Source organism: Puma concolor, chromosome B3 (genome assembly GCF_028749965.1).
Source record: "Puma concolor isolate L17-30 chromosome B3, mPumCon1.1.hap2, whole genome shotgun sequence".
NCBI lineage: Eukaryota > Metazoa > Chordata > Mammalia > Carnivora > Felidae > Puma > Puma concolor.
The window spans coordinates 80703243-80724978 of record NC_141672.1 but is presented as its reverse complement, the minus strand read 5'-3'; the positions used below and the strand labels follow the sequence as shown (position 1 = coordinate 80724978).

Below are 21736 nucleotides of genomic sequence, written 5' to 3'. Positions count from 1 at the left end.
GCTTCCACATCAGCCCTTGCTGCTTCACCTCATACTTTTAAGTTATGGAGATGATTTCTTTCCAGAAATCTCACGAACCAATCTTTGCTAGCTTCAAACTTTTCTCCTGCAGATTCTGCACCTCTTTCAGCCTTTATAGAATTGAAGACAGTTAGGGTCTTGGTCTGGATTAGGCTCTGACTTAAGGAATGCCGTGACTGGTTTGGCCTTCTGTCTAGACCACTCAGACTTTCTCATAGGAAACTGACAAAGAATCAGGGTTTTAGAAATCACGTGGGAAGAGACTGCAAAGCAGAGGTCTTGCAGTGTGATCAACTTCAGAGGGTTTAAATAAACTGAGATTCAGTTTTCATCAGCCACAGGAGGTTTAAGTAACTTTGAATTCAGTTGCTAACATTCTTAAATGCAGAGACTTCACATAAGAAGTCAGCGTTCTGACCTCTCTTACACAACTGGAAGGCACAGCAACAGAGTGGCATCTCTGCACCTCAGCCTCTCAGTGTGTGGCGCTTCCTGTCACTTGCTGGCGTATGGCAGTCCTGAGGTGGTCAGGCGGTGCCATCTACCAGCTTGTCCACACAGATGACTTTCTTACACTCAGTGCCCTTCACTCATTGTTGCTGCCCACCTGAAATCTCTAAGCTTCAACGTTTTGGTTGGGAGACTTGCTGGAAGGCTAGTGTGACAAGTCAGGGAGTCAAGGGATGAGATCCCAGACTACTGAACTAGCCTTCTAATTGATCTTCCTCCCCCACTCCATCCTACTGATGAGTGCAGTCTCAATTGGTAATGTATAACTCTGAGAATGTCACTTCCCTTCTTGAAACCTTTTAGTGACTCTCAATCAACTATAGCCAGGGTTAGCAAAGGTTTTCTGCAATGGCCAGAGAGTAAATATTTTAATTTTTTTTTGTAGGACAAGTTATTTTTCTTTAATATTGGAATCATAGCTATATCCCAGACAATTCCAATATAGATCATTTAGGCTAGATAAGCTATATATTTAAGATATATAAAATCAAGTTGTTGATTTTAAGGGTATGTTGTCTTTTTAAAAACATTTTTTTATTGTTTATTTTTGAGAGAGGGAGAGAGAGAGACAGAGCATGAATGGGGGAGGGGTAGAGAGAGAGGGAAATACCAAATCTGAACCAGGCTCCAGGTTCTGGGCTATCAACACAGAGCCCAACGTGGGGCTCGAACCCACAAACCGCAAGAGCATGGCTTGAGCCGAAGTTGGACACTTAACCGACTGAGCCACCCAGGCACGCTGAGGTACATTATCTTAAAAGTATAGTCCATCCAAGGGCACCTGGGTGGCTCAGTTGGTTGGGTATCTGGTTTCAGCTCAGGTCATGATCTAATGGTGAGTTCGAGCCCTGTGTTGGGGTCTGTATTGACCACTCAGAGCCTGGCGCCTGCTTCAGATTGTGTCTCCTTCTCTCTCTGTCCCTCCCCAGCTCATGCTCTGTCTCTCTCTCTCAAAAATAAACATTAGAAAAAAAAATTTTTAAAGTATAGTCTATTCCATTTTAAGGCTGATCTATAAAGTGGAAAAGAATGCAGAGTGTTAGATCCTTTTACAACAGCTGAAAGATAATCAAAAGATCAGTGCCTCAGATTGTGAAAGGGAATTTATATTGAGTTTCTATAATTTTTTCTGGGTATTTTCATTTTTTTAAGTTTATTTAATTATTTTGAGAGAGAGAGAGAAAAAGAGAGAGAGAGCAGGGCAGGGAGAGAGGGGGAGGGAGAGGGAGAGGGAGAGGGAGAGGGAGAGGGAGAGGGAGAGGGAGAGGGAGAGGGAGAGGGAGAGGGAGAGACGGGGAGAGGGAGAGGGAGAGGGAGAGGGAGAGACGGGGAGAGGAAGAGGGAGAGGGAGAGGGGGAGGGGGAGAGGGAGAGGAAGAGGGAGAGGGAGAGGGGGAGGGGGAGAGGGAGAGGAAGAGGGAGAGGGAGAGGGAGAGGGAGAGGGGGAGAGGGAGAGGGAGAGGGAGAGAGGGAGAGGGAGAGGGCGAGAGGGAGAGGGCGAGAGGGAGAGGGAGAGAGGGAGAGGGAGAGAGAGAGAGAGAATCCCAAGCTGTCAGCACAGAGCCTAGCATGGGGCTCAGTCCCATGAATCACGAGATCATGAACTGGGCCGAAACCAGCCAGGCGCTCCTAAGTATTCTCGTTTTTTATTTTAGTTCACACATGATGTTACATTAATTTCATGTGTACAACACAGTGCTTCAAAATTTTTTTTTTTTTCAACGTTTATTTATTTTTGGGACAGAGAGAGACAGAGCATGAACAGGGGAGGGGCAGAGAGAGAGGGAGACACAGAATCGGAAACAGGCTCCAGGCTCTGAGCCATCAGCCCAGAGCCCGACGCGGGGCTTGAACTCACGGACCGCGAGATCGTGACCTGGCTGAAGTCGGACGCTTAACCGACTGCGCCACCCAGGCGCCCCTAACACAGTGCTTCAACATCTCTATACATTATACTATGCTCTCCCCAAGTGCAGCTACTATCTGTCACCATACGATGCTATCACATAGCACTGACTATATTCCTTATGTTGTGCCTTTTATTCCAGTGACTTATTCACTTCGTAACTGGAAGCCTGTGTCTCCCACTCCCGTTTACTCACTTTGCCCATCTTCCCATTCCCTCTCCGCTTTTTGCCATATGATTTCTGTGACTGTTCAACTCTGCTGTTGTAGTGTGAAAGGAACCATTAAAACAATACATGAACGAACAGCAGTGCAAATGCTGTGTTCTAACAACCTTTATTTATAAAAACTTGTAGTGGGCCAAATTTGGCCCATGGGCCATAGCTATGTTTGCTGAATGCTGAACTACAGTATAGGATTCAAATTCTCCATTATCGCAATCAAGGGTCGCTCTGTTCTAAACTTAGTTTACTTGTCCATCTTACATTTTCAGACATGGATCTGGTCTTATATTGTCCTTGGACAAATCACTTAACCCTCTGAGCCTCAATTTCCTCATCTGTAAAAGCAGGAATAATACCACACTTAACACCACTGCTGTGAACAGTGTAGAACGCATTGTATATGATTACTTATCAAATACCCTTTCCTTCCCCCTCACTCCCTGTCCCAGCTAATCCATTCACTGCTCTTTGCATCATGGCTTTTCTTGCCTCGCAGGTTGCTCTTACTGTTCCCTCGATGACTTTCTTACTCATTTCCATAAGTTCAAATTCTTCCCATTCCTCTGCTCTCAGCTTAAGTGCCAAAGTCATGAAAGCTTCCTTCACCTCTCCTAGCCAGAAGTAATTACTCTTTTCCCAAGTCAAAGAGCACTTTGCGCCTCTCTTCAGGCACTTAAGGACTTTTCATTTTAGGACTGTATAGGTGTCTGATTTCTCTTAAACCACAGGAACCACTTGAGGACAATGATCATGCCTTGTGCATTTCTGGGTCTCCTCCCTATTCCTACATCAAGCGGTCTCCCATGCACAAGGGAGCTGTTAGCAAATACCTAAGTGGCAAATGAATGATTTGCATTGGTAGTTCCCCCCTCCCACTTTAATCAAGTCTAAATGTTTAGTGAATACCCAGAGTTGTAGAATAATTAGCTTTTCCATTTATCCCTGGGGTGGGGAGTAAAAACATTTAAATATCTAGTTCTAGTTACTGATTAGCTGACTGAGTCCTGAATAAGCAAAAAGAAAGGGCATTAAAGCCGCCCAAATGTGCTAAATATTTATACATGTCAACTTATGTACACATTCCAGAATTCCTAAAAGTATCCACACGACATTGCCCAAAAGAAGACTGAGGCTCAGTGAGGTTAATGCAGCTTTTCCTGAGTCTGGAATTTGCTCCTCTCACCTAGGATGTAAGAACTTTTCTGCTTTAGTTAAAGAGCTAACTCCTAGCCACTTACATGCTCAGTCTCCCCCGTGGCTCCATTGTGCATGGACTTGTTTTTGGTTCTGGCCTAGATGTTGGTTCTATTTTTGTTTCTGGTCTAAATATTTACTCTAGAAAATCACACATAGTTAGTTGCTCATGATTTCTCATAGGCAAATAACTAGACTTGATTTCAAAGTTCTACAGCATCCCCTCCACCCCTGAAAATCTGAAATATAGGGGAAAAAACAGACAAATAAGTTAGAGAACAAAAACGACTATTCTCAGTTCATAAATGCCTCAGTAAAACTATTAAAATCCCTACCTTTTCTTCTTCTTCATTATAATGAATCTCTAAAGAGTTATTGAGGGCCCTGGTAAATTTCAAATGCTGCCAAAGTCTACTGAAGAAAGGTGCAAATATGAGATGAGGCCAGGAGACATGTTTTCTGACATTCCTGCTTAGTCCTTACTTTATAGAAGTGATCTGCAACCTTGGTTTCATATTAGAACTATCTGGGGAGGAAAGTCTGCTTCTGCTTAGAATGTAGAAAAGTGTAACAATATTTTTCCCATCCTTGGATGGATAACCTACAAAATCACACTTTTGTCTTGAACCCTTTGGAGATCTAGGGGTGTTGTGAACTGCAATACAAAGAATGGCATGCCTTTCTATTCATAGGCTTGGGTTCCCCACTATTACAAACTCATTTTCTGGAAGAGCTTAAAACTGGGTATACCTGGAGCGCCTGGGTGGCTCAGTCGGTTAAGCATCCGACTTCGGCTCAGGTCATGATCTCACAGTCCGTGAGTTCGAGCCCTGTGTCGGGCTCTGTGCTGACACCTCAGAGCCTGGAGCCTGCTTCCGATTCTGCGTCTCCCTCTCTCTCTGCCCCTCCCCTGCTCATGCTCTGTCTCTCTCTGTCGCAAAAATAAATAAAAACATTAAAAAAATTTAAAAAAAAAACTGGGTATACCTTTGGGTCTTCTACAGGCTGATTTATATACCCACAGCTAAACCAAACCAAGTCAGAACCCGCTGACTTCAGGAGACTGAAGGACAATGTCTTTATTCTTTTGACAACCAGGATTTCGTTGGTTCATCGTATGTATACAAAACAGAACACACCGAAATCATCATGAAGTTTACAATACCAGAAGTGCCTTCATTTATGACCATAGGAATTGAACACACCAACCAATCAAGAGCTAAGTGAGGTATCGAGGAGGTGGGGTAGAGTGTTCAGGCTGTTATACACTGATTGTCATTATGGGAAAACCAATACTTTAGAGCAGTGTGTTCAAACTGTCCTCCAAAGAGCCTTAGCATTCAGCAAAGGTGCCTCAGGGAGAGGAGGAAGAGTTAGGGGATCCTCGAGATCCCAACATCTGCAAACCCTGCTTCAGCTAGAAAAGCTTTATCTGTTTTATTTATGTATGTTTTCTTCTCAACAGAAAGAGATCCATTAAAAAAAATTGGAAAACCCCTGTGTATGGACTTCAAGAGACCCCATTGAAGCCTCTGGGGGAAAGAGAAAAAAAAATAAACAGCCTTCCTCTCTGGGAGGATGAGAACCAACACAAGTCTTCTTCCTAAAGAACTGTCCAGGAATATCTTGGAGCTGGATAACTGATTAAGAGGACAAAGCCTTTTAAAAGGATGATACATGGGACACCTGGGTGGCTTGTTGGTTAAGCATCTGACTTCAGTTCAGATCATGATTTCATGGTTCACAAGTTCAAGCCCTGCATCGGGCTCTGTGCTGATAGCTCAGAGCCTGGAGCCTGTTTTGAATTCTGTATCTCCCTCTCTCTCTGCCCCTCCCCACCTCCTTCTCTCTCTTTCTCTCTCTCTCAATCTCTCTCTCTCTCTCTCTCTCTCTCTCAAATAAACATTTAAAAAAAATTGAAAGGATGATTTTTCTGATTGCCATTGCCACCGGTTTCCAGGTTTGGGGCTCTGATAAAATAGCAAATCTTTAAAAATCAAAACATGGCCAGTTTACCACTCACCTCTGCTTGCTACTTTTCAGATATGTTCTAAGGTTGTGAGATCAACAGTATCTGGCAAAGACTCACAGGTAAGAACTGTGGAGAAAGATCCAGGTGGGCTAAAATGTGGGAAAAATAAGAGCCCACTGGAGTACCCACTGACTTCTCATAAAGGCAAGAGTTACCTCACATTTCATCATGGTTCTTTTTTTTTTTTTTTTTTTTTTTATAGTCTTGCTTGGAATTTTGCTTGATCTTCCTGATTTCAGTTCTAGTCTACTCTCCAATTTCTACTTGCTTTCTTTGCTTTTAATAAACCCAGAACAAAAATGAAATGGATCCATCTGATTCCATCCTACCTAACATTCCTCTAAGCTTACTTCTGTGACTGTAATTAATGTTTTTTGTTTTGTTCTGTTTTGGTCAACTGCTCTTTCCCTTTTCCTTTCTTTCTCATTCAAATAACTGAATTGTAACAAGACTGTCAACCAAACAACTTTTGAATAATAAGTACGGGTCTAGGATACACACACACACACACACACACACACTTCTCAAAAATATATAAACATTAAAAATTCACTACACACACACACACACACACACACACACACACACACACACACACTGGAATATTACTTGGTGATCAAAAAGAATGAAATCTTGACATTTGCAACAACATGGATAGAACTAGAATGTATTATGTTAAGTGAAATAAGTCAGTCAGAGAAAGATAAATATCATGATTTCACTCAAAGGTGGAATTTAAGATACCAAACAGATGAATATAGGGGAGGGGAAGGGAAGGAAAAATAAGATAAAAACAGAGAGAAAGGCAAACCACAAGAGACTCTTAAATACAGAGAAGAAACGGAGGGTTGCTGGAGAGGTGTTGGGTGGGTGGATGGGTTAAATCAGTGATGGGCATTAAGGAGGGCACTTGTTGGGATGAGAATTATACACAAGTGATGAATTGCTAAATTCTACTCCTGAAATCAATACTACACTATTTGTTAACTAACTTGGATTTAATTAAAATTAAAAAAAAATGAGTAAATGGTCTGGAAAATCAAAACTATGGAGATTGCTAGGGGTTGGGGGGGGGGGGGGGAGGATGAAAAGACCACAGAGGATTTTTAGGGCAGTCAAAATATCTGTATAATATTATTATGATGGATTCATGTCATTATATATTTATCCAAACCCTTAGAAAGTACACCAACAGTGATCCCTAAGGTAAACAATGGGCTTTGGGTAATTATAATGTGTCTGTATAGGTTCATCAGTCATAACAAATGGACTCTGGTGAAGAGTGCTGATAATGGGGGTGGCTATGCCTGGGTAGGGACCAAGGGTATATGGAAAATCTCCGTACCTCCCTCTCTCAATTTTGCTGTAAATCTAAAACTGCGCTCAAAATACAAAGTCTTTTTAAAAATGAAAACAAAAGGGTAAGTGGTCCCCACAAAATATCATCCTGTTTTAAACATCTATTGGTGGATATTTATTAGAAGTTCTCTTAAATGACAGTGACCAATTCATTTCAGAAAGTGGAAAATATATAATCTAGTGATATTACCAGGGTTAGATTTGTTAATAGTCACTCTCTTTTGTAATGTAGATAATAGGACCAAGGGAGTGACTTCAGGAATACGGAAGGAGTTTTTGCCTGTAGTGCCACTAGCTTCAAAGAGGAATCTCTGTTACCCATCCAGTACTGTGTGACCTAAAACAACAGTCACTGCCTGACCCAGACTAAGCATACACCTTCACTGAAGATATTCAAAGTCAATGGTGTCAGAAACACTGGTGGATAGTGGCAAAGAAAAGGGAGGCATTGCAGGGAACACAGTTCTTGAAAGTCATGTTTGGTAAAAGCATGAAATCTGACCAGCTGTAATGTGAACCTGTTTAAGGAAGACTTTAATATCACTCATCACTAAAGAGAGAAGGTCAAAAGAGTCCAGAGAGGGAACAAGGCAGGCTCTGTGCACCAATCAAAACAGAAATGGTCCTGTAAGTCAGCATGGCATAGGGAATACTCAAGGTCCCTAAAAAGCAGGATTATAATAGCTGAAGGTACAAACCGCTATGTCACTAGACTTATCTGAAAATTTAAGGCCATGTGAACCAGAATCTTTCTAACAAGTATGAGAACTCCATGGAAGGACATGATCAACAAAGGAACAGGAGAAAAACATGCCTGTGTCAATGGCCTAGTTAGTTTCCACCTAGGGCCCTCTGAATGGTGGATAAAGTTCTTGTTGGACAGAGAAGGGAGGTGTTGGCACCTACTGAAGATCACAATTGTAAAATACATAACTTGCCAGTCTGGCTACCCAGTGTGGGTTGGCTTTATCAATCATTGTTAGGAACAGCTTCTTCTATAAGCAAATGATTATATTTTTATGGTCTCCCTTTAGGAGAACAAGTCAGGGAAAGCGAATAAGAAGCTACAAACATGAAATGCCAACTGGATATTCATTCACTCCTGTGCCATGATCTCCATGCAGCCTTGAACAAAGCAGTGTCAGGCCAAGGAACAAAGAACTGCACAGTCTTTGTGGAGATGTGAAAGTGGTTTTATTGCTTAAGAAAGCTCAATACCACATGATTTCTGGAACTTTGGATGGAGAAGGTTGAGGGAAACATCTTGTTATTTTCCTCATTAGGATTACTTGCATCATAGACAGCATTAACGTCACAGGGGTGGTTTTTAATGTTGTGCTTTTAGAAGGACATAGCTATGCCAGGCTAGCCTTCCAGTCAGTGCCCAATAGACTAGGCATTAGAAGTCAGGCTCTGTGCATTCTGTGGAATTTGTGCAGGTCTTTTGATATTCTGATATTCCTCAAGTCTCTAAAAGGTACTGTCCTCACGCTGTTTCTCAACAACCAGGGGTAAGGGGTTCTAAATAAGTAAGTACAATCATGGAGACCAGCCAGGGGCTGAGGGAACCTCCCTCATTTCTATCCACTTTGACGATACTAACTCACTAGGTATTATTGAATTCTTGGTAGAACTATCACGGGCGATAATATTTATGAAAGTCAATGAAATAAGTAAAGTCACTCTTCACTCTTAAAGTAAAACACAAACAATGCAAAGACCAAACTCATTAACTCCTCAACGTAAAGGGAAATTTCTTCCTCACTGCAGCAGCTGATGAAAACATCATTGGCTAGTATATGTGGAATGTTTCCAAAGGGTAAGAAAATAAAACTCAGAGAAGAGAAGCATAGTCAGTATGAAATAATGGGTAACCCTAAAATCATTTATCTCAGGCAGGCCGAAAGGGCTATATACTTGGACAGACACACACTTTTCTAAGCTCATTCTCTCTTTTGGAGTCTGACCATTGACTTGACTACCCCTCCACCCCAGGCTCCCCAGATCAGTCTCCTAGCAGCCATGGTAAGACAAGACCAGCAGCAAAGTAATAACAGGTCTTTGACTTAAAAGATTTAGTTCCTTACACACCAGAATCTAGTCTTAAAGTTATTCTAGGATAAAAGAGCCCATCACTTCTTCCTAAGCTTGACAATTTTCCCTACCTCATTCCCAAGATATTTTTCTATTTACAATGAAGGAAGTCCTCTCAGAGATGGAATTTCACCAGCTACACAATCAGCCACTTCATAGTGTTTGTGGGCTATCACTTGTAGTACCCAAACAGACTTTGACTTCAAATGATTAATTGCAGAACAAAGGCTGCTTCCGTTTCCAGAGCTTCTCCCCCAGGCCACAGGGGAGTGGAAGTGGAGGGGTCCCTGGACTTGCCCTGGAATGCACAAGCAGTTAAAGCCAATCACTCTGCACTTGGTAGACGAAGCACCCCAAGCTGCCTGGCAATGTAGGTGCAGAGTGAGAGGTAACAGCACTGTGTTTCCTCGTTCAGGGAGGGGCATCTGGGAGACAGCTTGCAAACCAAAGCTGGCCCTGTGTAATAAATCTGCAACTTTAATTGCAACACACGGTTAGTCTTTGGAAGACCTTTCCAATCCTGATAATGAAGACATGCATGTGCTTGTAGACACCCCCCCCCCCCCCCCCCGCCTTTTGGTTTTGGAACCTATACCACCTACCAAGACTCACCAAAAACTAGAACTGATCAGAGCCTGTTTGCACAGAGGACTGAAATAAAAAGGGGGAGGAAGCAGGGGAGATTGTGTGGAGCAGCTAGCCTTTCTGGCGCCCCTCAAATCGTGCTATCCAGGCAGACCCCTATTTCATCTATTCTATGCCCAAGGCAAGAGCTGTCAGGAGTCCCACAGATAAGCAATTTAGATATATTCTAGCTGAATGAAGGAGACTTACTGTGGGTTTCCATTGCTGTCTGCCAAACCAAGGAAATAGAGTGTGGACAGATGCTCTCTAAGGTCCTTATTTGAGCTCCAAAAAGGTTGGAGGCTTGGCACAACCATGAATCCCAAGGATCTTCACTTCCTTGTTTTTTCTAGTTTTTTTTTTTTTTTTTTAAGATAAATTGAAAGTAATACAGTCAAGAACAGAGAAAGTGATTGTTTTACCCCATTAACTAATCTTTCTTGTTCAACATGTCTAACCTCTTTAAGAAAGCTATTCAGGGGCGCCTGGGTGGCGCAGTCGGTTAAGTGTCCGACTTCAGCCAGGTCACGATCTTGCGCTCCGTGAGTTCGAGCCCCGCGTCAGGCTCTGGGCTGATGGCTCAGAGCCTGGAGCCTGTTTCCGATTCTGTGTCTCCCTCTCTCTCTGCCCCTCCCCGTTCATGCTCTGTCTCTCTCTGTCCCAAAATAAATAAAAAATGTTGAAAAAAAAAATTAAAAAAAAAAAAAAGAAAGCTATTCAGATTTTAGATGCTAGGGCAAAAGCAACCCACATGGGGTATATTTGGGGAATTCTATTACAAAAACCCAAATAAATAAGACATCTCATCTATCAATAGCAGACAGCAAATTCTCTAATCAATTGCAACATGGCAAAGAAAGCACAGAGATCTTTTATTTGTTGAACAAATATTAATTGAGCAGCTACTATGTACAAGGAAATACATAAGGTGCTAGAGAGAAAACAAAGAAGTATATGCCATTGTCCTTATCTTCTAGGGCTTACTATTTACTTACGGGAGAAAATGTTTATAACTGAAAGAATGAAAAAGAAATCACTAATGCCAAAATTGAAGGGGCAGTAACCCTCTAGAGGTTTGGAGGAAAATGCTTACAGAGATTGGGGAAAACTTCAGGAAAGAGGCAACATGTGATCAGTAGATTAAATCCTTCCAGAACGGGGTGTCATAACTTGTACAGCACTTAAGACATAATAGGTATTTTTAAAAGCATGTGTTTTTGCAACTACGTGGATGGAACTGGAGGGTATTATGCTAAATGACATTAGTCAGAGAAAGACAAAAATCATACGACTTCACTCATATGAGGACTTTCAGAGACAAAACAGAAGAACATAAGGGAAGGGAAACAAAAATAATATAAAAACAGGGAGGGAGACAAAACAGAAGAGACTCATAAATATGGAGAACAAACTGAGGGTTACTGGAGGGGTTGTGGGAGGGGGGATGGGCTAAATGGGTAAGGGGCATTAAGGAATCTACTCCTGAAATCATTGTTTCACTATATGCTAACTAATTTGGATGTAAATTTTAAAAAATAAAAAAAATAAAAGACTTAAGTTCATTCAAAAGCCCATACACAAATGTTTATAACAGCTTTGTTTATAATAGTCAAAACCTGGATACAACCCAGTTTTCCTTTAGTGGATGAATGGTTAAAAAACCGTGGCATATCCACATCGTGGAATACTACTCAGCAATATAAAAGGAATAAACTATTGATATATACAACCATCTAGATGAATCCCCAGAGAATCATGCTGAGGGAAAATAGAAATATCAAAAGGTTACATCCTGTATGACTCCATTTGTATGATTTTTGAAATAAGATTTAGAAATGGAGAAAAGATTAGTGGTTGCCAGACCAGAGTATAGTGAGGGTGGGAAGGAACTGGGCATAGCTATGGAGGGTAATATGAGGGATCCTAGTGATGGAAACAGCAGAGAAAGGAACATCGTTCTTAGGTGCATAAATGTCAGCATCTTGCTTATGATCTTTGATCATAATTTGGTAAGATGTTATCTTTGAGAGGGAACTGGATAAACAGTACATGGGATAGGTCTATATTACTTTTTACCCTGAATGTAAGCTAACAATTGTTGCAAAATAAAATGTTTCATTAAAAACAAAAAATAAAAATAAAAAAATAAAAGTACGTGTTTAAATCAGGCTGATTACATGCTACAAATCTGTATTATGGGAATGCAAAATGCACATACATGAGAGACATGTGGACTGAGTACTAAGAAAAGGAAACACAGAAAAGATGGCACTTGGGCTAGCCCCAGAAATCATGCTGTGTGATTCCTCCAAAATGGGCACTGAACCTCCCAAGTCCAGGCCTTTGCCATGTGATTCCCAGAATGTCCTTACCCCTTTCCTCCCTAAGCGGCTTAATTTCATCTGTTCTGTCAATACCCAGCCCTTTCCTATCTACAATCATGGGATATCAGGGTTGGAATATACCTTCATGATCACCTAAACTTGGTGATCCTCAACTTGTTCCTAAACTTGGCTGAACGTAGTAAAAATGAATGTAGAGCATAGTAAGGGAACAGACCCTCTCTCTTCCACTTCCAAAGCTCACCTGAGATATTTAAGCAAGGGATGGGTGAAGCCAAGGCATTAATTGAGGCAACCACAAACTGTGCTCCTGCTCTGCCCTCTCTGTGGGGAGCTTCCTAAAACTGCAGATTCCTGGGCTCCACCCCTCACACTGGGACTCTGATGCAATAGATCGATTCACTTTTTTTTTTTTTACGAAGCTCTCCAGGTGATTTGAAAGACCATCAGATTTAGGAGCAGCTGATCTCCAATATTCTCCCACTGGCTTCTGAATTCTGTCTACAGTTTTCTGCTCGTTGTGGTCCTGTTTATAGCTACGTATCTTCCTAAAGTCCTCCCGACCTCCACGTTTCTTTGGGATCATTTCTTCCCCCAAACTCTTAAGTCACACCAGATCTTCAATGTCCACTAACTATCATGTTGCACTATGCTGTGAAGTCCCTTCTATGTCAAAAAACAATTATTAGGCTCTGTGCTGGAGAATGCACCATAGAATATATACAAGGAATGGGTTCATGTCCTAGAAGTGGGAAAAGACACATAAACTACTCAAATAACAAGCTGGAATGAATTAAGTCCTAAAGGATGTTCAAAACAAAACAAAACAAAACAAAACAAAACAAAACAAAACGTGGTCAGAGACCAGAGGAAGAGGTAGTTCTTCTACTTAAGGACATGTCAGAAAATTTCTAGAGAAGCTGGTTTTGGAGGTAGTCCTTAATAAATGACTACATTTTGACCAGCAAGAAACAACCCAGGACAATACAATGTAAAGAAATAACCTAATGAGAACACAAGGCAAGAGTGCAGGTGTGAGAAACAATGAGTCATCGTGGTAGGTACACGTGAGATGAGGCTAGAGGAAATGAGGTTGGAAAGTGAGTTAAGGGCAAGTTGTTGGAGGCCCACGCTCTAATTCGGGAGAGAATATGGAATACTTGAAAGAGCTCTAGTGTCAAATAAGACTTCTATGTTTTATCCTCATTCTGTTGCTTACTAGTGACACTGTGACGCTGGCAGTTCATTTACTCTCTTCTGTGCTTCTGTATGAACTAGCAATACACCTTTTTCCCAGGGCTGTTGTAAGGACACAATGAGTTAATGAATATATATGCCATCCACGGCCAGTTCTCTTCCCTTTGACGTAACTGAAAACCACAGAACACATTTAAAGAAATAGATGTAATCTAACTTCTGTTTTAGAAAGAGAACTAGATACAATATTAAGAGACATTAGAGAGGAAATAGAAAACGTGTATGTAGACAGAACAGAAGGATGTTACAATAACCCAGGTGAGAGATGAGGTCCTGAAGAGAGCAGTACTACTGTGAAAACAAGGTATAAAGAAGAATAACCATTGAGGAGGTAAAACCAAGAAGTGAGCAATAGGTAGGTAAATGAATCTTGTGGAATTAAGGATGATTCCAGCTTTCAGCCTGCCTTTGGCTGCTAGGAAGAGGATACTGATGCAGATGACAGATTGGGTAGCCGAGAAGGGACAGTCTCAGGTGACATGGGGTACGTTCCAATGGGGTCTTACTGAATTACAGATGGAGGTTGGGCATGCTGTGGTAATGTTTAGTGTGCAGTAGGAGACGTGGGTCTAAGACTTGGAACCAAGACTTTGGTTGTGGGAAGGAAGACCTGGGAGGGGTTTGAGAAAGAGCTGGTAGGGGAAGCTACGAAAATAGTTGGGACTAGCTAGGGAGGAGGTATACAGCAGAAAAGAGGAACACTGACATGTGGACCTTGGGAAAGGTTCACTCTTTTTTTAAAAAACTTTTTTTTTTTTAATCTTTATTCTTGAGAGAGAGACAGGGTGTGAGCAGGGGAGGGGCAGAGAGAGACAGGGAGACACAGAATTGGAAGCAGGCTCCAGGCTCTGAGCTGTCAGCACAGAGCCCGACACGGGGCTCAAACCCACGAACAGCGAGATCATGACCTGAGCTGAAGTCGGACGCTCAACTGACTGAGCCACCCAGGCGCCCCAGGAAAGGTTCACTCTTAGGCAACAGAAGAAAAGGAGGAACTATCGGAGGAAATGGAGGGCGAGTGATCACGTTCACAGATTTTTATACAAAAGTAAAATAAATTTTTCTTGTTTAAGCAGTAGTTATTTTGGCCTTTGCTATGGCAGCTGAGGCTTTATCCTTACTGATGCAGGAAGGAGTGTGTGCCAACGAAAAAGACAAAAATGAACATAAACTCTTCTTGTGAGAAGCTAGAAGGGAAAGGAAAGAGATGGAATGACAGTTTCCAAGGGGCAAAGGGTCAAAAGAGATGTTCTAGGTTTTTCTCAAAGCAGTGATCCTGAACTTGTTACCATTTTCAAGTCTACCATCTCCTCTCCTTAGTCATGGAATATTCTGCAGAAGTAGTTTTAAATTTACTGCTTGGGAAATCAGCAGGCTTTATTCTTTGTGATTATAATTCTGTTCATAAGTCAGCTCTTTGGGACACTTACTGTTTATTTGTACAGAACTGTCTTCAAATGTGATTTAGAAAAATTCAAAGTTTTGCTAATTAACTAGGGGGTGATTATTTGTATTAGTAAAGGAGTCCTTCAAAATACGAAACTTCTTAGCAGTTAAGTGTACACAAATCATTTGACCATACAACAGAGGACTAGGGAAGAGAAAGTTAATTTGTTCGAAGTCACTGTAATGACCATGGCACTGTAATGACATGACTGTAAAATGCATGTCTGTGAGAAAGCAGAATTCAATGAATAAAAATTTTAGCTTATGGAATTTTTTCCAGGAATAACTTTATCATAGAGAGGAATTTCTGCAATGTCTACACTGTGATCAATGGCTCCTTTGTGGGCTGAGTGATGGCCTGTTTCTAACTCCTGGTCCTAAAGTGACCTGAGCAGGGGGCAGCTGTGAGGACAGCTTTCAGGATAACCCCACAACAGCTCTGAACTCTCTGCTGTCAAAGGTATGGCAATTGTGTAATTAGCAACAATAGCTGCAAGTAATATACTTAAAACAGAAACTCTGTTGGTATTTAGCGGAACTAACCATCCATTCCCCCATAGTGTAAATTATAGCTATATGTGTAATGAAATTTCTTATTTGCATTTTTCATAAAATTCACCAAACTCCTTATTCACTCATTACTTACTGATTATGGTTTTGTTTTGTTTTTTAACGTTTTATTTATTTTTGAGACAGAGAGAGACAGAGCATGAACGGTGGAGGGGCAGAGAGAGAGGGAGACACAGAATCGGAAGCAGGCTCCAGGCTCTGAGCCATCAGCCCAGAGCCCAACGCGGGGCTCGAACTCACGGACCGCGATTGTTTTGTTTTTTAAATGTCACTTTTATTTATTTTTTTTTTAATTTTTTTTTTCAACGTTTATTTATTTTTGGGACAGAGAGAGACAGAGCATGAACGGGGGAGGGGCAGAGAGAGAGGGAGACACAGAATCGGAAACAGGCTCCAGGCTCTGAGCCATCAGCCCAGAGCCCAACGCGGGGCTCGAACTCACAGACCGCGAGATCGTGACCTGGCTGAAGTCGGACGCTTAACCGACTGCGCCACCCAGGCGCCCCTTAAATGGCACTTTTAAAGTCTGCTTTGGCTCAGGGTGAATTATTTGCCAAGATTTTATATTCCTGGAGTCATGAATCCTCTGAGACTTCTTTACCTTTTGCAAATTCATAGCTTATTTTGTGGGTGGTAGTAGTTTGTAGCCTCTATATGCGCATGTGTGGGCATGTGTGGAGAGTAGTCTTAGGATATCTTAAGTAGTGAAACATTTCATAAGAAGAGATCCTATATGGGGCTCCTGGGTGGCTCAGTCGGTTAAGCGTCCGACTTTGGCTCAGGTCATGATCTCACAGCTCATGAGTTTGAGCCCCGCGTCAGGCTCTGTGCTGACAGCTCAGAGCCTGGGGTCTGCTCTGGATTCTGTGTCTCCCTCTCTGCCCCTCCCCTGCTCATGCTCTGTCTCTGACTCAAAAATAAATAAAAAGATTAAAAAAAAAGAAGAAAGGGTCCTATATACCACAATAATTAAATGGAAAAAAAAAGCAGAAAATGAGTAAAGCATAGTCAATAAAAGCAAAAAAAATTAGGTTATCTCCTTGTAATTATGCATATGCTTGGATAATCTGTTGATTTAATAGGTGGAAGAATTGTGTGTTCCAAAAATTCATTGCATGTTTGGATAGCAAGAGGCACAAATATAAAAGTACATGAAAAGGTAAGATGAGACAAAGCTGCCTCTGAGGGTAAAAAATCTTGATGAACTTTAATAAATCATTAAATGCAATGTTAGGTACACATGAGCAGAGGAAAACATTTTTGTGTGCACACTTAAAAAAGGTTGTCTCTAAGACAAATATTACTACTGAGGGGAAGTACTCCGGGCAGGAGGCAAGTTGGCTAAAGACATTTACCAACCGAGAAGGCAATGAAAATTCTCCCTGCTGCACCCCGCCCCCCTCTCCCCCAAATCTCTCCCAAGTTCACAGCCAGACCTTGGCTGGAAATGTCTTCTAATACAGTCTCTAATGAGCTGAAGAGCAAAGGTAGGAGGTATTATCTCAGAAATGAAACACACTGTTTCTCAGAGTAGTAGAAAACTATTTTCTGGATTTATAGAGATTTCTAGCTAGAAGAGATCACAGTGAACATTTAATTCCTGCTTCATACAATACATGTATCTAACACATGTGACCATTGTGTGTGCCCCCAGGCAATAAGCGACTGGCCCAAGATTACATAGCAAATTACCAGCATAAAAATGTTGATTTTCAAGTCTCTATCTAGAGGTCTTTTTTGCACTACTGAGCAGTGCCTATCAACAGAAGGGGTAAGAGAGGGTCCTGGTACTTTTCACTGCAGTGGTAAGTTCCATCCAGTATTTGGGACAGCATGAGGACGGGTGGGCCACAGACCAAAGGTCTAGGGAGTGAGGCATTCTGGATTTGTGCCTAAACACAGAAGTTGCTCTTTTGCCTAATACTGGCTTAAATGCGAAGGACAATTTAGTGACATTAATATGCCATCACATAGGAGCTTGCTTTTCTACTGATAGAGTTAATCTGCAGGTAAATCACATCGCTGGTGAAATACTACGTCTCCTCTACTCAAACACAGACTTATGTCCTGACACCAACTTAAAGCTATGGTTCAGCATTCACTCACAAGGCACAAAAACACTGGATGTTTTTATATTGTCATTTGTGTGTTTAGAGATTATTCTGGGTTTTATGAGGGGCAGTTGTCACCCTGTTATGAAGCTGTATCCATCTCAATCTTGCATCAAGCTCGTGTGTATTGATGGAAACCATGCTAAGCAGCACAAGAAGTAAATACTCTATCACCACAGTTTGACTACCAATAAGCTGAAGTTCTCAACACTTCCACTTCATTTGGAAGTGCATTTATACCTTTGAAAATACTCCTACTTCCCCTTTATTTTTCCTAATGATTTTTGGGATTTTAATTGGCCTTCAAATATAATTAAAAATCCAATAGGCAAAGGACACCTGGGTGGCTCAGCCGATTAAACATCCGACTTCGGCTCAGGTCTTGATTTCGTGTTCGTGGGTTTGAGCCCCACATCAGGCTCTGTGCGGACAGCTCAAGAGCCTGGAACTTGCTTCGGATTCTGTGTCTCCCTCTCTCTCTGGCCCTCCTCTGCTCACACTCTTTCTCTCAAAAATAAACATTAAAAAAAAAAAAATCCAATAGGCAAAATTTCTTTTGATGGAGTCCCACACTATAGTTTTTTTTTTCCTAATAATTCCAAGCTATCAGGATTTCATTTGGTTTTGAATTTCATTTTCATGTTATATTACTGTATCCTGACATTTTTTTTTTTTAATTTTTTTTTTTTTTTAATTTTTTTTTTAAAAATTTTTTTTTTTTCAACGTTTTTATTTTTGGGACAGAGAAAGACAGAGCATGAACGGGGGAGGGGCAGAGAGAGAGGGAGACACAGAATCGGAAATAGGCTCCAGGCTCTGAGCGATCAGCCCAGAGCCCGACGCGGGGCTCGAACCCACGGACCGCGAGATCGTGACCTGGCTGAAGTCGGACGCTTAACCAACTGCGCCACCCAGGCGCCCCTGTATCCTGACATTTAGTGTTGTTGGGACTTCTTGGCAAAGACTAATAAAAAATAATATTGAGCATGATTCAATGGGTGTCAAAACAATCATATTGTTTCTCATGTAATTATAATAGAAGAATTCAAGTTAATTTGGTTATTTTAGCCCAATGAATATGTGATTCCAACAGCTTAGCAGATAGAGGACAATCAAAAAAAAATCCTCACATCACAAAGAAACCCTGGATATTAATCAGTTTGTTTAACCGGATGAACAGTCATATACATAATGCGCTAGCATTTCCTAACAAATAGATTTCTGTAAACAAACCACTTCCAAAAATATTTTATGAGCTGTCATTAGCTTCAGAGATGTTTTTCGAGGTTGGCAACCTTGGTGATCCATCTCACAAAAGCTCGGCTGGAATGAAGAGACCCCTGAAATTGCTAAATGAGGAGACCTGAGAAGGGTCCTGTGAAGTCATGACCCTTTCAAGGGGTTGGTTTACAGAGTGTGAAGTAGGCAATTCACCAGCTGCACCCAGGAAGCCGTGCTGGAAATGCTGGTGGCTAGGAGAAAGGGACATTTTGAAGGATGGCTGGAGACCACTGCCCCTTCAGACTCACAATTAGTTTGCTCTAACTTCTATGATAGGGAAAGTCTCCTTAATTTGGACTATAGTTCAATATCTCAACCCAAGATTATTAAGATAAAAAGCAATTAATTACCCTATCTGGTTTTGGGGGGGCATTTTTTTTTAGGGCTCCAACTATAAGGGCAAATTTACTAAGGATTACGCTTAAAATCTGTGATGGAAGGATCTTAAGCAAAGTGTGTCTATTCAGAACCCACCTCTGGAATGTCTGGCTTTCAGGTGTGGGTGTGGAGAGCTGATGGCCAGCTGATGCCCTGTTAGAAGGATAGGAGCTCAGCTCACACAACAAAACTTGTTCCACAGCAGCTTATTAGCCGAAAAGGCTAAATAAGCAACTGCCGGGTGAGAGCAAGAAGTTGGGTGCCGAGATTTTTAGGGTTCTTTTTCTCCACATTATTATTCATTATCTACTTTCTTAAGAACGTCACAACAATTGCTTTGCATCCCATGTTTTCAAAGAAGTAATGGTGGAGACATACGCTGATAAACATTTTTAAAGGTCTTTGACTTTTTCAGGAAAAAAGTAGGCTTTTGAAGAAATTCCTTGAGAAAATATTTTTGACTGTGTCAAAAATCTCTAAACCTTGATCCCTTTAAAAATAGCTTTTAAAGGTGAAAAATATTAGTGTAGTGTGTGTGTGTGTGTGTGTGTGTGTGTGTTTGTGTGTGTGTGTGTATCATGCATACGCCTTGCCTTTGATTACAAAGTAAAGAACAAAAATTATGGAACTTCAGGTCTCAATGTTTAGTGAGATAAGGATGCTAGAATTACATAAACCATTTCCCTTAATTTGTAGAACTTTTCTGTCTCCTACTCCACTTTGAAGGACACTCTCATACATCTGTTCTGCAGTAGTATAAGCAAGACCTTTTTGAAGTTTAAATGCATGACACCCTTTGTAGAACAGTGGCAACCTGATCAAAACAGCGATCAAGCAGAAATGCTTTTTTTTTTTTTTCTCCTGATAAACAGGGCCAAATTTAGTCTCTTTCTAGGCAGAACGAACACACACTCTCTCTTTCTCCCTATATTCAGAGGCGAGGCTTTTCTTCTACCCCCCACTAATAAAATCAGGAGGCTGCAACGAGTTTGAGCGGCAAGCAGTTTGATGTCCTCAGCAGGATACGAGGAGTCAGAAGTGGCGCTGTAAATCCAGAGTGGGGCTTCGACACTGTGTTAAGTGTGGCCCGAGTCTCAGAGATTTCCTTTTGATGCAAGTTCAGTATATTAATGGGAAAAGCATTCACTTTTATTTGTCTGTACTGTCTGCGACAGCAAGGCTGCCTCATTTAGCCTGGGCCAACGTGAAAATACACAGAGAAGCAATCTGTTGCAAATTAGCACAGCCCCCCTTTCATTTACTAGCTAGTAATTGGAAGGGGTTAAGAAAGTGTAACTTATCAGATCATGGGAGCATATCTGCTTGTGTGGACAGCATGCCTCCCCCGGATTTCCCCCATGAGCCCCCAGGCAACAATCTTTCCTCAATCTTGATCTGAAAGAAAATACTGATGTGTGTGAAATGTGCACACTTGGGGAGGTTTGAGACCGCAGTTTCCTAGACTCCTGAGGGGGGTATTGATGACTCCATTAGAACCTTACCTTTCTTTAGATATGGTTTTGCTCTCCCGCTTCCAAATGGTTTTGAAGTCACTGCAGAACTCATACCACACCATAAACACGTAGTTGGGTGTGATCTCCTTCTCACCGGACTTTGGCTTCATCCCAAAGTATCCTACTGTTGTTTCAAAACTGCAACAGGTAGGGGGCAGAAACAGAGGATGAGAAAGTGTCAAAACCATCAGGGCAAGGACGCTGGGGGCATTTCCCACATATTCATTCTCTAAGACAGAAGCCCAGCCTCATAGTGACTGTGGCTTACCCCAAGCCTCAGAAAGTCTATTTGTTCAAACTGATTTTCCATGAAATCCAACCTGATACACCTGGCCACATCTTCTGTGTATGAAAATGAGGATGTAGAATTCCAGGGTCTTCATCTCAATTCCACATCATTTACCAGCTCCTCGCTTTATGTTTAATGATCATATGGATTATAAAGGTGACATATTGATTCTGTAGCATTAGCACTGGTTAGATAGCCCACCAGGAATAATCTGTTGAGCATTTCATGGAAAATCAAGAGACTATTCTATCCTTATTCTGGCATCTTCTGGCTTCGTAATCTTGGGTCAATCACTCAGCATCAGACTCTCAGTTTTGTCAAGGGTAAAATAAGACTTAAAATAGATGATCTCTGAGAGGATTACATAGTAAAGCTTGATAGGATATAAGAATGCAAACCACCCATGTATAAAAAGAGATAAAACTGAAGGCACAGCAGGGTTTGGATGAAAAACCATCTTTGACCTTAAAAATATGATCTCTAATCCTGTCAGAAAAGGATCCAGGTTTTCCAAAGTAGATTCTCAGGTATCGCTACGAATCTCCTGACCTACCCCATGGAGGCTCATTGCACAGCAGACAGCCGG

At 41.5% G+C, this 21736-nt stretch overlaps 1 protein-coding gene across 5 annotated transcripts in view; it reads right to left on the bottom strand.

The window, feature by feature from the left end:
* FMN1 (formin 1) overlaps positions 1–21736 on the bottom strand; it is a 429625-nt gene that overhangs the window by 17418 nt on the left and 390471 nt on the right. For all 5 annotated transcript variants that reach the window (XM_086710287.1, XM_086710286.1, XM_086710289.1 and 2 more), the window contains one exon: positions 20850–20999. In XM_086710287.1, coding sequence (XP_086566413.1) covers positions 20850–20999 — 150 coding nt within the window. The remainder of the gene's footprint in view (positions 1–20849; positions 21000–21736) is intronic.